The sequence below is a fragment of the Rhinoraja longicauda genome, chromosome 2 (assembly GCF_053455715.1).
Source record: "Rhinoraja longicauda isolate Sanriku21f chromosome 2, sRhiLon1.1, whole genome shotgun sequence".
Taxonomy (NCBI): Eukaryota; Metazoa; Chordata; class Chondrichthyes; order Rajiformes; family Arhynchobatidae; genus Rhinoraja; species Rhinoraja longicauda.
In genome coordinates this window covers 90,842,102-90,854,771 of record NC_135954.1, presented here as the reverse complement: position 1 = coordinate 90,854,771, position 12,670 = coordinate 90,842,102, and the positions used below count along the sequence as shown (strand labels likewise).

The 12,670-nt window shown below is 49.9% G+C and overlaps 1 protein-coding gene across 4 annotated transcripts in view; it reads right to left on the bottom strand.

Moving 5' to 3' along the window:
- Positions 1-12,670, bottom strand: part of LOC144607076 (pituitary adenylate cyclase-activating polypeptide type I receptor-like) — a 117,531-nt gene that overhangs the window by 78,193 nt on the left and 26,668 nt on the right. The window contains exon 2 of one of the 4 annotated variants that reach the window (XM_078423660.1): positions 10,970-11,380. In XM_078423660.1, coding sequence (XP_078279786.1) covers positions 10,970-11,008 — 39 coding nt within the window. In that variant the 5' untranslated portion in view covers positions 11,009-11,380. Of the gene's footprint in view, positions 1-10,969; positions 11,753-12,670 lie in introns of those variants that run through there. The other 3 variants (XM_078423685.1, XM_078423668.1, XM_078423678.1) reach the window with 3 other exon arrangements.

Here is a 12,670-nt window from a genome sequence, read left to right as displayed (position 1 = left end):
CGTTTAGTGCAAGATAGAGTCCAGTAAAATCCAATTAAAGATAGATCTCCAGTGAGGTAGATGGCAGCTCAGGATCACTCTCTTGTTGTTGATCGGATAGTACAGTTACCTAATCTCAGTCAGAAGAAAGGTCTCGACCCAAAACATCACCTATCCATGTTCTCTAGAGATATCACCTTAGAGAGAGATGGTGGTGGAGGCAAATACGATAGTGGCATTTAAGAGGCTTTTAGACAGGCACATGGATATGCAGTGAATGGAGGGATATGGATCATGTGCAGGTGGATGAAATCAGTTGAACTTGGCATCATGTTTGGCATGGACATTGAGGGGCCTGTACATGCGCTGTAGTTCTATGTATTATGTTCTAAATAACACTGCTAATGCCCAAAATCTAAAATCAAAACAGAAACTGCTGGATGACACTCAGCGGGTCAGGCGGCATCTGTGGAGAGAGAAACCCTTTGTCAGAACGGGTCAAACGATCTACGACCCGAAATGTTAAATGTTCACAGATGCTGACTAACCTGCTGAGTGTTTCCAACATTCAACCATTCAACCAACAGCCAACGACTCTTATCAACTGTCAGTCTGAAGAAGGGTCTCGACCCGAAACGTCACCCATTCCTTCTCTCCCGAGATGCTGCCTGACCTGCTGAGTTACTCCAGCATTTTGTGAATAAATACCTTCGACTCTTACCAACTTCTATAGATGGACCAGAGAAAACATCCCATTGGCAACAGCTCTGTCCAAGACTGTGAGAAATCGCAGAGATTTACCAACATAGCCCAGTCCATCACACGCACCAGACTCCCCACCACCAACTCCATCTACACTTCACGTTGCCACGGGAAAGCAACAAACACAGTCAAGCGTACTCACACCCCGGTCATTCCCTCCTCTCCCGTCGGGCAGAAGATACAAAAGCTTGCACGTACGCACCACCAGATTCAGGAACAGCTTCTTCCCCGCTGTTATCGGACACCCTTAAGCTAGGGTGCTGACCCGATCTTCCAACCTACCTCATTGCGGAGTTTGCACTTTGCACTAAAAAGGCCACTATCGTATTTGCCTCCACCGTCACCCCTGGCAGCACGTTCCAGGCCCCCACCACCTTCTGTGTAAAATAACTTGTCTCGCACATCTCCTCTATACTTTGTCCTTCTCACCTTAAAGTTTGAAAGGTAAAGTCATTTTTTTCATTAGGAGTTGAAGGCGCCATAGAAATGCAGGTCTTGATTGCACAGTTGAACAATTTTAGTCCCAATACCTTTCGAACTCTGAAAATGTTTTGCAATTATTAGCAGCTTGCTTCATGAGGTGTAAGAATTACAGCCGTGTCCGTGTGTCCCTGCCTTAATAAATAACGCCAACCCATGGATCACCTTGCAAACAACAACCTCCTCCCCCTGCCTGATGATAACCAGCCTACTGGAAAATTGAATTCAATTCACATTGTCATTCTCCTTTGTCAATTCCTTTGCCTATGGCACTCTGTAAGCGAGAACTGAATTTAATTATCAATTCCATGCCGTTCTCGATAGCCCTACCGTGGCCGAAGTGCTTGGGTTAGGCTGCATCTGGGTATAGTGTGCAGTTCTGGTCGCCCCATTAAAGGGGGGATGTGGAGACTCAGGGGGAGAGGTTTACCAGAATGCTGCTTGGCTCAGAGGGTATTAGCTGCAAGGAAAAGTTGGACAAACTTGGATGTTTCATCTGGAGAATCGGAGTTGAGGGAAGATCCGACAGAAGTATAAAAAATTGTGAGAGGTATAGATAGGGTGGAGCAGTCAGAACCATGTTCCCACAGTGGAAATATCAAAGAGAACACACTTTAAGGTGAAAAGGCACATTTACAGGAGATGTGCAGGGTAAATATTTTTTGACACACAAAGTAGTGGGGGCCTGGAACATGTCAGAGGCAGATACAATAGCAGCATTCAAGGGGCTTTTAGATAGTAACATTGACATGCAGGGAATGGAGGAATATGGATCACGTGCAAGCAGAGATTAGTTTAACATAGCATCATGTTTAGGTTTAGGTTTATTATTGTCACATGTACTGAGATACAGTGAAAGGGTTTTGCATGCTATCCAAACAGATCAGAAATACCATACAATCAAGTCAAACTCAAATACAATAAAAGACACAAAGTGCTGGAGTAAGTGGGTCAGGCAGCATCTCTGGAGACCGTGGATGGGTGACGTTTCGGTTTGGGATCCTTCTTCAGACCGATTGTGGTGAGGGAGGGAGAAGAAAGCTGGAAGAGAGGAAGGCAGGACACAGCCTGGCCAGTAATAGGCGGATTGTAGAATGGATAGAGCAAAGGGGAAGAATCAGAGTGCAGAATATAGGTCTCAGCATTGTAGTACGTCAGTTCCACAGACAAAGTCTAATGTCCGCAATGGGGTGGAGGTGAATCGAACAATAGCCTAGCTTATGGAAGGGCCGTACAGAAGCCTGATAACAGAGGGGAAGAAGCTGTTCTGGATCTGCTGGTGCACACTTTCAAACTTCTGTACCTTCTGCTGGATGGGAGCAGGGAGAAGGAGGAAGAAGGGTTGAGATCAGACATTGTGGGCCGAAGGGCCTTTTCCTGTGCTGTACTGTTCTATGTTATGCAGTAATGCAGGAAGGTTAGTGGGGATTCTACTTAGAATGTTTTGGAAAAGATTTTCATATTTGGTTAAATCAAATTTGTTGCTATTGCTGTGGAGGATGTTGCAAATCTTCAACAAGTTCAGAAGGCTCAATTTTGGTGTTATTACCTTGTTGCCTTTAAATGAATGACACCCTTCAGCCCAACTGATGCCAGCTTTCCACGGTATGGACTCGGCATAGCACAGAAGGAAGGGAGGGAGGGAGGGAGGGAGGATCCTATTTATTCCACAGAGGCCTAGCTGGTGGAGCCGCTGCCTCACAGCCCCGGTGACCCGGGTTCAATCTACCTCACCTCTTTTTACCAGCTGTCTTCCGTCTACACTCACACCCAGGTTCGATCCTGACCCATGGGCACTGTCTGTACAGAGTTTGCTGTCTGTTTGAAGTTTAGGGTCTCAGCCCCCACAGATGCTGCCTGACCCACTGAGTTCCTCCAGCAGTTTATTTCTTGGAACTGGATCAAGGGATTTCATCTCAGTTGATTGAGGCAAGATTCACCAGGATGTTACCTGGGCTTGTGGCTTGAGTAACACGGAGAGCTTCGATAGGCTGGGAGTTTTTTCTTTGGAGCGTAGGAAGCTATGGGATGAGGTGTACAAGACCATGAGGGGCATGGATAAAGTGTATACTCACAGTCTTTAACTCCAGGATAGAGGATTCTAAAACTACAGGGCATGGGCTTCAGGTGAGAAGGAGAGATTTAAGAGGGACCTCAGGGGAAACCTTTTCATTCAGTGAGCAGTCCATATCTGGAATGAGCTGCCAGAGAAAACCGCAGAAGCTGATAAAATTACAACTTTTATAAGACATTTGAGCAGATATATGGATAGGAAGGATCGCGGGAGAGAAGGAATGGGTGACGTTTCGGGTCGAAACCCTTCTTCAGTCTGAAGAAGGGTCTCGACCCGAAACGTCACCCATTCCTTCTCTCCCGAGATGCTGCCTGACCTGCTGAGTTACTCCAGCATTTTGTGAATAAATACCTTCCATTTGTACCAGCATCTGCAGTTATTTTCTTATATGGATAGGAAGGGTTCAGAGGTATATGGGCCGAATGCAGGCAAATGGGACAAGCCCAGAATGCCAACTTGGTTAGAACAGACTCTGGAGTTACAGAGTCATACAGCGAGGAGCAGGCCGTTCGGCCCAACTTGCCCACACTGATCAAGATGCCCCATCTACACTCGTCCCATCGGCCTGCATTTGGCCCATATCCTTCTAAACCCTCATCCCTTAGCTTCCTGCACTCCAAAGAAAAAAACTCCCAGTCTATCAAACCTCTCCGTATAACTCAACCTGCAAGCCCAGGTAACATCCTGGTGGACCTTTCCTATCCATGTACCTTTTCCAAATGTTTTGAGATACAGCACGGAGACAGGCCCTTCGGCCCATCGAGTCCTCGCCGACCAGTGACCACCCGTATACTAGCACTATCCGCCACACCAGGGACAATTTGACAATTTGACAATTAACCTACAAGCCACCACGTCTTTAGAGTGTGGGAGGGAACCAGAGAAATCCCACGCGGTCACGTGCAAACTCTGTGCAGGCAGCACACAGTACCTGGGTCTCTGGTGCTGTAAGGCAGCAACTCTTGCACTGCGTCACCTGCAGCTCACTCCCCTGCATACCCACCACCCTTTAATGAAACAGCTGCCCCTTGCTTCCTATTAAATCTCCCCCCCCCTCCCCCCCACTCTGCAGGCCAAAGGGCCTGTTTTCGTGCTGCATGACCCTATGACTCTGTCACACTATGACCCCATTTACGTATTTTGGAGAGTCTGACTCCAGGATGGAAGGTGGAAGGTTCCCACCTGACGCATTGACTTCCTCAGAATCTGCATCGGCTATTTTTGTAATAATATCTCAGCACCCAGCTGATTAACATTCAAGCAGAGTGAAGCTGGCCGATGAATCAATGTTAGTGCAGTCCGCCCGGGGCTTTACTTCGATATTACTGCTGACATCAGTTACAAACGGACTTACATACGGTCTCACTGCCCCTCCTGAGACAAAATGGCGGAGGTTGAGGGAAGACGATGGATATATTACATGATGGGAGGCATAGATAAGGCAGACAGTCAGAACCTTACAGCTATATAAATGATGGGAGGCATAGATAGGGTAGACAGTCAGAACCTTACAGCTGTATAAATGATGGGAGGCATAGATAGGGTAGACAGTCAGAATCTTTTTCCCAGGGTGGGAATGTCCAACACTAGAGGGCATAGCTATAAGGTAAGAGGGGCACAGTTTAATTGAGATGCGCGGGGCCAGTTTTTACACAGAGAGTGGTGAGGGCCTGGAAGACGTTGCCAGGGGCGGTGGTGAGGCAGATACGATAGTGGCGTTTAGGAGACTTTTAGACAGCCACGTGGAATCGCAAGGAATAGAATGATGCGGATCATGTACAGGCAGATTAGATTAGTTTAACTTGGAATCATGTTCAGCACAGGCATTGTGGGCCGAAGGGCTCGTTCCAGTGCCGTACTGTCCTATGTCCTACGCATGTTCTATGTTGCCTATCCATGTTCTTCAGAGATACTGCCTGTCCTGCTGGGTTACTCCAACAATTTGTGTCCTTTTGAGCATTCTGGTTAACCTCTCCCACGCCCTTTCTAAAGCCTCCACATCCTTCCTGCGATGGGTTGACCAGAACTGCAGGCAATACTCCAAATGAGGCAATGTTTGGTAAAGCTGCATCACGGGTTCCTGACCCTGATACCCAATGCTCTGACTGATGAAGGCAAGCATGCCATAAGCCCTCTACAAGCACGCTGTAAGCCCTCATGTGATCAGCCGTGATCACATTGAATGGCGGTGCTGGCTCGAAGGGCCGAATGGCCTCCTCCTGCACCTATTGTCTATTGTACCACTCTATCTACTTGTGTTACCCACTTTCAGAGAGGTCTGGACCCGCGCATTGTGAAGGACATTAACTACTCTCCCCTCTCCGGGAATGGTTGGGTTAATGTATGAGGCGGGTTTGGTGGCTCTGGGCCTGTACTCTCTTTAGATGAGGGGGATCTCATTGAAACCAAGCAGATAATGTCAGACCCGCATAGAGCGGACCTGGACAGGGTGTTTCTACCAGTGGAGAGTCTAGGACCAGAGGGCACAGCCTCAGAATAAAAGGACGTACTTTTAAAAGGGAGATGAGGAGGGATTTCTTTAGCCAGAGGGTGGTGAATATATGGAATTCATTACCTCAAACGACTGTGGATTTTTAGGGTTATAGAGTTGTACAGTGTGGAAACAGGCCCTTTGCCCAACATGACCATGCTGACATGCCCACACTGACCAACATGCTCCATCTACACTAGTGCTATCTGCCTGTGTTCGTCCCATATCCCTCTAAACCTATCCTATCCATGTAACTATCTAAAGGGTTTTTTTAAGCGTTGGGATAGTACCTGCCTCGCCTACCTCCCCTGGCAGCTTTTTCCATACACCCACCACCTTATATCTAAATAATAATAGTTGCCCCTCAAGTTCCTTTCCTTAAACCTTTACCCCATTTAAAGCAGAGATTGATGGGTTCTTAATCAGTAAGGGTGTCAAAGGAGAATGGTGTGTGGGAGAGATAGTTCAGCCATGATTGAATGGCAGAGTAGACTCAATGGGCCAAATGGCCTGATTATGCCCCGTGTATATTTGTGCTTATGGTCTCTCCTCCCCGACTGAAGGATTAATTCACTGCCATCCCACCTGCGAGGGTTAGATCATTCTGCTATTAGTTTTGCACAGCGCAGCCCCAGCTATTGTGACTCAGAATCTTCTGTGCCGCACAAAACACAATAATTGCTTTCCATTGCCTTTGGCAGCAGCTGGATCCAACAGCGCACTGCGACCTCGCTGTGGGCAGCGCACTGGCGCAGCGGGTAGAGCTGCTGCCTCACAGCACCAGAGACTGGGGTGCGATCCTGACCTCAGGTGGCATCTGTGTGTGGAGCTAGTACATTCTCCCAGTGACCGCGCAGGTTTGCTCCGGGTGTTCCAATTTCCTCCCACACTCCAAAGACGTGCAGGTTTGTTGGTTAATTGGCTTCTGTAAATTTGTAAATTGTCCCTAGTGTGTGTAAGATGGTGCTAGTGTACTGTGTGATTGCTAGTCGGCACAGAGTCGGTAGGCGGATGGACCTGTTTCCGTGCTCTAAGCTAAACTAAACAAAAAAATCTCCAAAGTCCCATCTCTCTGCTTCACTTGCCACGTGAGGCAGTGACCCCACCATTGTTGTGGCCTGATACCCGACCGCTCCTTCCATACGGCACAATGGAAACTATCCCTTTCTCATCTCCCTTCACCCTCATCCTAGCTTCCAATCTAATAAATCTGCAGATCAAACCAAAGTCTGTGGTATCGTGGACAGTGAAGGAGGATATCAATGTTTACAACAGGATCTAGATCAGTGTGGCACGGTGGTGCAGTGGCAGAGTTGCTACCTTACAGCGCCAGAGATCTGCGTTCAATCCTGACTATGGAATTTGGACGTACTCCCCTTGACCACGTGGGTTTTCTCCGGGTGTTCCGGTTTCCTCCCACACTCCAAAGACGTGCAGGTTTGTGGGTTAACTGGCTTAGATAGAATTGTAGAAAATAGGCCTTCCGCCCCACCGAGTCCACACTGAGCATCAATAAGCCATTCACACTTTAGTTTAGTTTAGTTTAGAGGTACAGCGCAGAAACAGGCCCTTCGGCCCACCGAGTCCACACATTAACACTACCCTACACACACTAGGGACAATTTACACTTATACCAAGCCAATTAACATCTTTGGAGTGTGGGAGGAAACTGAAAGTCTCGGAGAAAAACCCACATGGTCACGGGGAGAACGTGCAAACTCCGTACGGACAGCATCGCTAGTCGGGATCGAACCCGGGTCTCCGGCGCTGCAAGTGCTGTCAGGCAGCAACTCTACCTCTGCGCCACCGTGCCGCCCCTTGTTTGTTTTATTTTATTCCACTTTCTCATCCCCTCCGTCAGCACAAGCGGCAATTTACAGACGGCCAATTAACAAACAAGCCCGCAGATCGTTGAGGAAACCGGAGCACCCGGAGGAAACTCACAGGGGCTCAGGGAGAACGTGCAAACTCCACACACAGGCAGCAGCCGGGGTCAGGATCAAACCCGGGCCTCTGGTGCTGTGGCTCGACCAGTTGCACCACTGTTACAGGTGACGGGGGGCACTTTGACTGGAATATTGAGCGTAGAATAGATTTACCACAAACTGCTAGGTACTCTGTGTAGGAAGGAACTGCAGATGCTGGTTTACACCGAAGATAGTCACACAAGGCTGGAATAACTCAGAGGGACAGGCAGCATCTCTGGGTAGAGGAAATGGGTGACGTTTCGGGTCGAGACCCTTCTTCAGACGGCGATACTCTCTCCATTCCTACACATCGGATAATAGGATCCTTTGAGCCCACCTGAGGGAGTATAGAGTCATACAGCATGAAACAGGCCCTTCGGCCCAACCTGCCCACACTGACCGAGATGCTCCATTTACACTAGTCACACCTGCCCGCGTTTGGGCCATATCTCTCTAAACCTTGTGTAGGAAAACAACTGCAGATGCTGGTTTAATTCGAAGGTAGACACAAAATGCTGGAGTAACTCAGCGGGTCAGACAGCATCTCAGGAGAGAAGGAATGGGTGACGTTTCGGGTCGAGACCCATCTTCAGACTGATGTCAGAGTAGGGGGCGGTCCCGCCCCTGATGTCAGGGGAGGGGGCAGTCCTGCCCCATCCCCTAACATCGGTCTGAAGAAGGGTCTCTACCCGAAACGTCACCCATTCCTTCTCTCCTGAGATGCTGCCTGACCCGCTGAGTTACTCCACCATTTTGTGCCTCTCTAAAGCTTTCCCATCCATGTACTTGTCCAAAGAGGCAGTCTCTGCCTCAACCACCTCCTCTGGCAGCCTCTGAGAGAGCAGACAGACCTTTGTATTAGCGTTCTCGTCTCTAGACTGTGCGGCACTCCCTCCACATCACACGCTGGGTTTATTTGAGTGCGAAATTAAACACAGCAATCCAACTGAGAAACAATGACTTTGCCCATACCAGCACAGAATTACAATCAGAGGTGTATAGAACATAGAACAGCACAGGAAAAGGCCCTTCGACCCATAATGTCCGTGCCGAACACGATTCCAAGTTAAACTAACTACCTCTGCCTGCACGTAATCCATATTCCTCCATTCCCTGCACATCCATGTGCCTGTCTAAAAGCCTCTGAAACACATCACTACCATACCTACCTCCAGTACCACCCCTGGGTGTGTGTTCGAAGGATTTACTGGAGTCGCTACCTCAAAAAGGCAGTCAGTATCATCAGAGACCCACACCACCCTGGCCACACACTAGGTTCACCCCTGCCATCGGAAAGAAGGTGTCGGAGCCTGAAGGCTGTAACGTCCAGGTTCAGGAGCAGGTCCAGGTTCTTCCCTGCAACCATCAGGCTTTACGGAGTGTATGTGTAAGAAGGAACTGCAGATGCTGGCTTGGACTGAAGATAGACACAAAAAGCTGGAGTAACTCAGTGAGGCAGGCAGCATCTCTGGAGAGAAGGAATGGGTGACGTTTTGGGTCGAGACCCTTCTTCTGACTTCACAGAGTAGTATGTTTACATATTCTGTTGTGCTGCTGCAAGTAAGAATTTCATCGACCTACCTGGGACTTACGACAATAAAACACTCTTGTCTCTCTTGCCTGCACATGATCCACATCCTTCCATTCCCTGCGTATCCATGTGCCTATGTAAAAGCCTCTTAAACACCAATCTCCACCATCACCCCCGGCAGCACGTTCTAGGCTCCCACCACCCTCCATGTTAAAGAAAACAGAACATAGAATTCTCCGCCTCAGAAGGCAGTGGAGGCCAATTCTCTGAATGCATTCAAGAGAGAGCTGGATAGAGCTCTTAAGGATAGCGGAGTCAGGGGGTATGGGGAGAAGGCAGGAACGGGGTACTGATTGAGAGTGGTCAGCCATGATCACATTGAATGGCGGTGCTGGCTCGAAGGGCCGAATGGCCTCCTCCTGCACCTATTGTCTAGAACAGTACAGCACAGGAACAGGCCCTTCAGCCCACTGTGTCTGTGCCAAACATGATACCGAGAAGATGTCTTATCTGCCTGCACGTGATCCCATTTCCTCCATTCCCTGCATATCCACGTGCCTATCTAAAAGCCTCTGAAAAACACCACTATCGTATCTGCCGCCACCACCCGTTTGCCTTAAAAGAAAACACAGTCCTGCACATCTCCTTTAAACTTTGCCCTTCTCTCACTTTGGTGCTGGGAATATATAAATTTCACTCTGCCGTAAGGATGGTAAAAATGCAGCTGGCTGTAAATAATGACAGTTTATTCAAATACTTGCAGTCCCTTGCTTGCTCAATAATCTGGCGTCGAACCACCACGTTCATTCATAATTTAGAAAACGCATTAAGTGCAAGTCGTCTTTAATTAAGTGGCACTGATTTAACCTGAGGTGGCATCGGGGGGGGAGGGAGGGGGAGAGAGGGGGAGGGGGGGAGAGGGAGGGAGAGGGGGGGAGAGGGGGGGAGAGGGGGGGAGAGGGGGGGGAGAGGGGGGAAGGAGGGGGAGGGAGGGAGAGGTAGGCAGAGGGAGGGAGAGGGAGGGAGACGGAGAGGGGGAGGGAGGGAGAGGGAGGGAGAGGGAGAGGGGGAGAGGGGGAGAGAGGGGGAGAGAGAGGGAGTGGGGAGAGAGGGAGAGAGAGGGAGAGGGAGGGGAAGGAGGGGGAGGAGGGAGGGGGGATGAAGGAAGGTGGTGGGATAAAGAGTAGGAGGGGTGGGAGGGAGGAGTGGGGGATGGAGGGGGAGAGCGGGAGGAGGGAGAGGAGGGCTCGAGTAGGAGGAGGGGGGAGGGGGTTGGGGGAAGGAAGGTAGGGAGGGAATGAGGGGTAAGAGGGAGGAGGGGAGGGGTGTGGGGAGGAGGGTGGAAGGGGAGGAGAGGACAGAGGGTTGAGGAGGGTTGAAGGGGGTGTTGGGGAGAGCGGAGGGGGGCGAGGAGGAGAGGGGAGGAGTGCGGGTGATGGGAAGGAGGGAGGAGGGGAAGAGGAGGGTGAGGGGGAGAGGGAGCAGGAGAGGGTGAGGGGGGGGAGGATGTTGTGGGGGAGGGAGCAGGGGACGGAGATGGTGAGGGGGGGTGAAGGCGGGGAATGGGATGTGGGGGAGGGAAGGGGGAAGAGGGGAGCAGGAGGGAAGGGAGGGGGGGGGGGGTGGGGAGAGGTGAGGAGAGGGGGGAGGGAGAATTAAAATAACCCTTCAAGTTCATCCTTACCAGAGGCAGCAGAACAGCAACGATCAGCCAGGTATTCATTGTGTCTGCCCGCTAGAAGACCACTTGAAATCAGCAGAGAGATAGAGAGAGAGAGTGAAAGAGAGAGAGAGGGGGAGAAAGAGAGAGGGGGAGAAAGAGAGAGGGGGAGAAAGAGGGGGAGAGAGAGGGTGGAGAGGGAGAGAGCAAGAGAGAGAGAGAGAGAGAGAGGGGGAGAAAGAGAGGGTAGAGAGAGGGAGCAAGAGAGAGAGGGAGAGGGTAGAGAGAGCAAAAGAGAGAGAGAGGGAGAGAGGGAGAGAGAGAGGGAAAAAAGGGACTTTATATTCCAGTCAGGTAGAGGACATTGCTGAAGCTGGTTGTTTCTGGAGCGAGATGCAGCCACATTTCTGACCCTCTCACAGACCCCACGACATCCTGGAGGTGCGGGAAGAAAATTAAAAAGATCAACAAAATTGTAAATTGGGAAAAGAAATCAAGGAGGGGGAGGAGCGGAGAGGTGGTGTGGGGGGGGGGGCGAGAGAGAGAGAGAGAGAGAGAGAGAGAGAGAGAGAGAGAGAGAGAGAGAGAGAGAACACACAGAGCAAAGAGCTGCTGCAGAATGAATCGAAAATAAAGCCCCAGCGTTTGAAAGAGGAGGAGTTATTTCGAGATGTAGCTGGAAATTAGTGAGAGGTTCTGAATGACTTTTGCAAATACTGATGCGCTGTCATTAAACGCATTTAAAAAGCCTTCCTTTTTTTCCCCCGATTCTGCAGCTGGTCAAAATATAGGGACGCACTGAACTTTGGTGACGGGGTGATGGAGCGCCCGGATTGAGGAGAGGGAAGGAGGGAGAGGGAATGAGGGGGAGAGGGAGGGAGAGAGAGAGGAAGAGAGGGAGGGGGGGGGGGGGGGGGAGAGAGGAGGGGTTGAGGAAAGGGAGAGGAGGAGAGGAGGAGAGGGAAGGAGAGGGTGGGAGGGAGGGAGAAGGACGGTGGTGGGGGGGGGGGGGGAGAGAGAGGAGAGAGAGGAAGAGAGGGAGTGGAAAAAGATGTGGGGGAACGAGAGGGGGAATAATGAAAAGAGGCTGAGAAAGATGGGGGTAGGGGAGGAAGGAGAGCGGGTTAAAAAGGGCCAGAGAGAGAGGGGGATGGATTCGCAGAAAGAGGGACAATCTAATGCATGCATTCTAAAAAACGGGCATGCACACACAGACAGAGAGAGGGGGGGAGGGAGGGATAGGCAGAAAGAATGACAATCTAATGCATGTAAACTGAGAAACAAACGCATATATACACACACCCACATGCTCAGAGACACAAACACATTCACATACAGATACTCATGCATGCACTTACATACAGAAACACGCACAGGGACACTCAGAAAGGCACATTCCCACACACAGGGACACACTCATCAACACAGGCACACACACATGTGCGCATATATATATATATGTGTGTGTGTGTGTGTGTGTGTGTGTGTATATGTAACATACGCATATGCATGTGTGTGTATACATATATAAATATATATATATATATATATACAGAAAGACAGATAGACTGGCACTCATTACACTCAAACACACACACGTACACACACATTACACTCAAACACAGATACACACACACTCATACATACACATACACACTGAAACACACGTATATGCACACGCATGCACACACACGTGCACACATCCGCACACACACGCACACACAC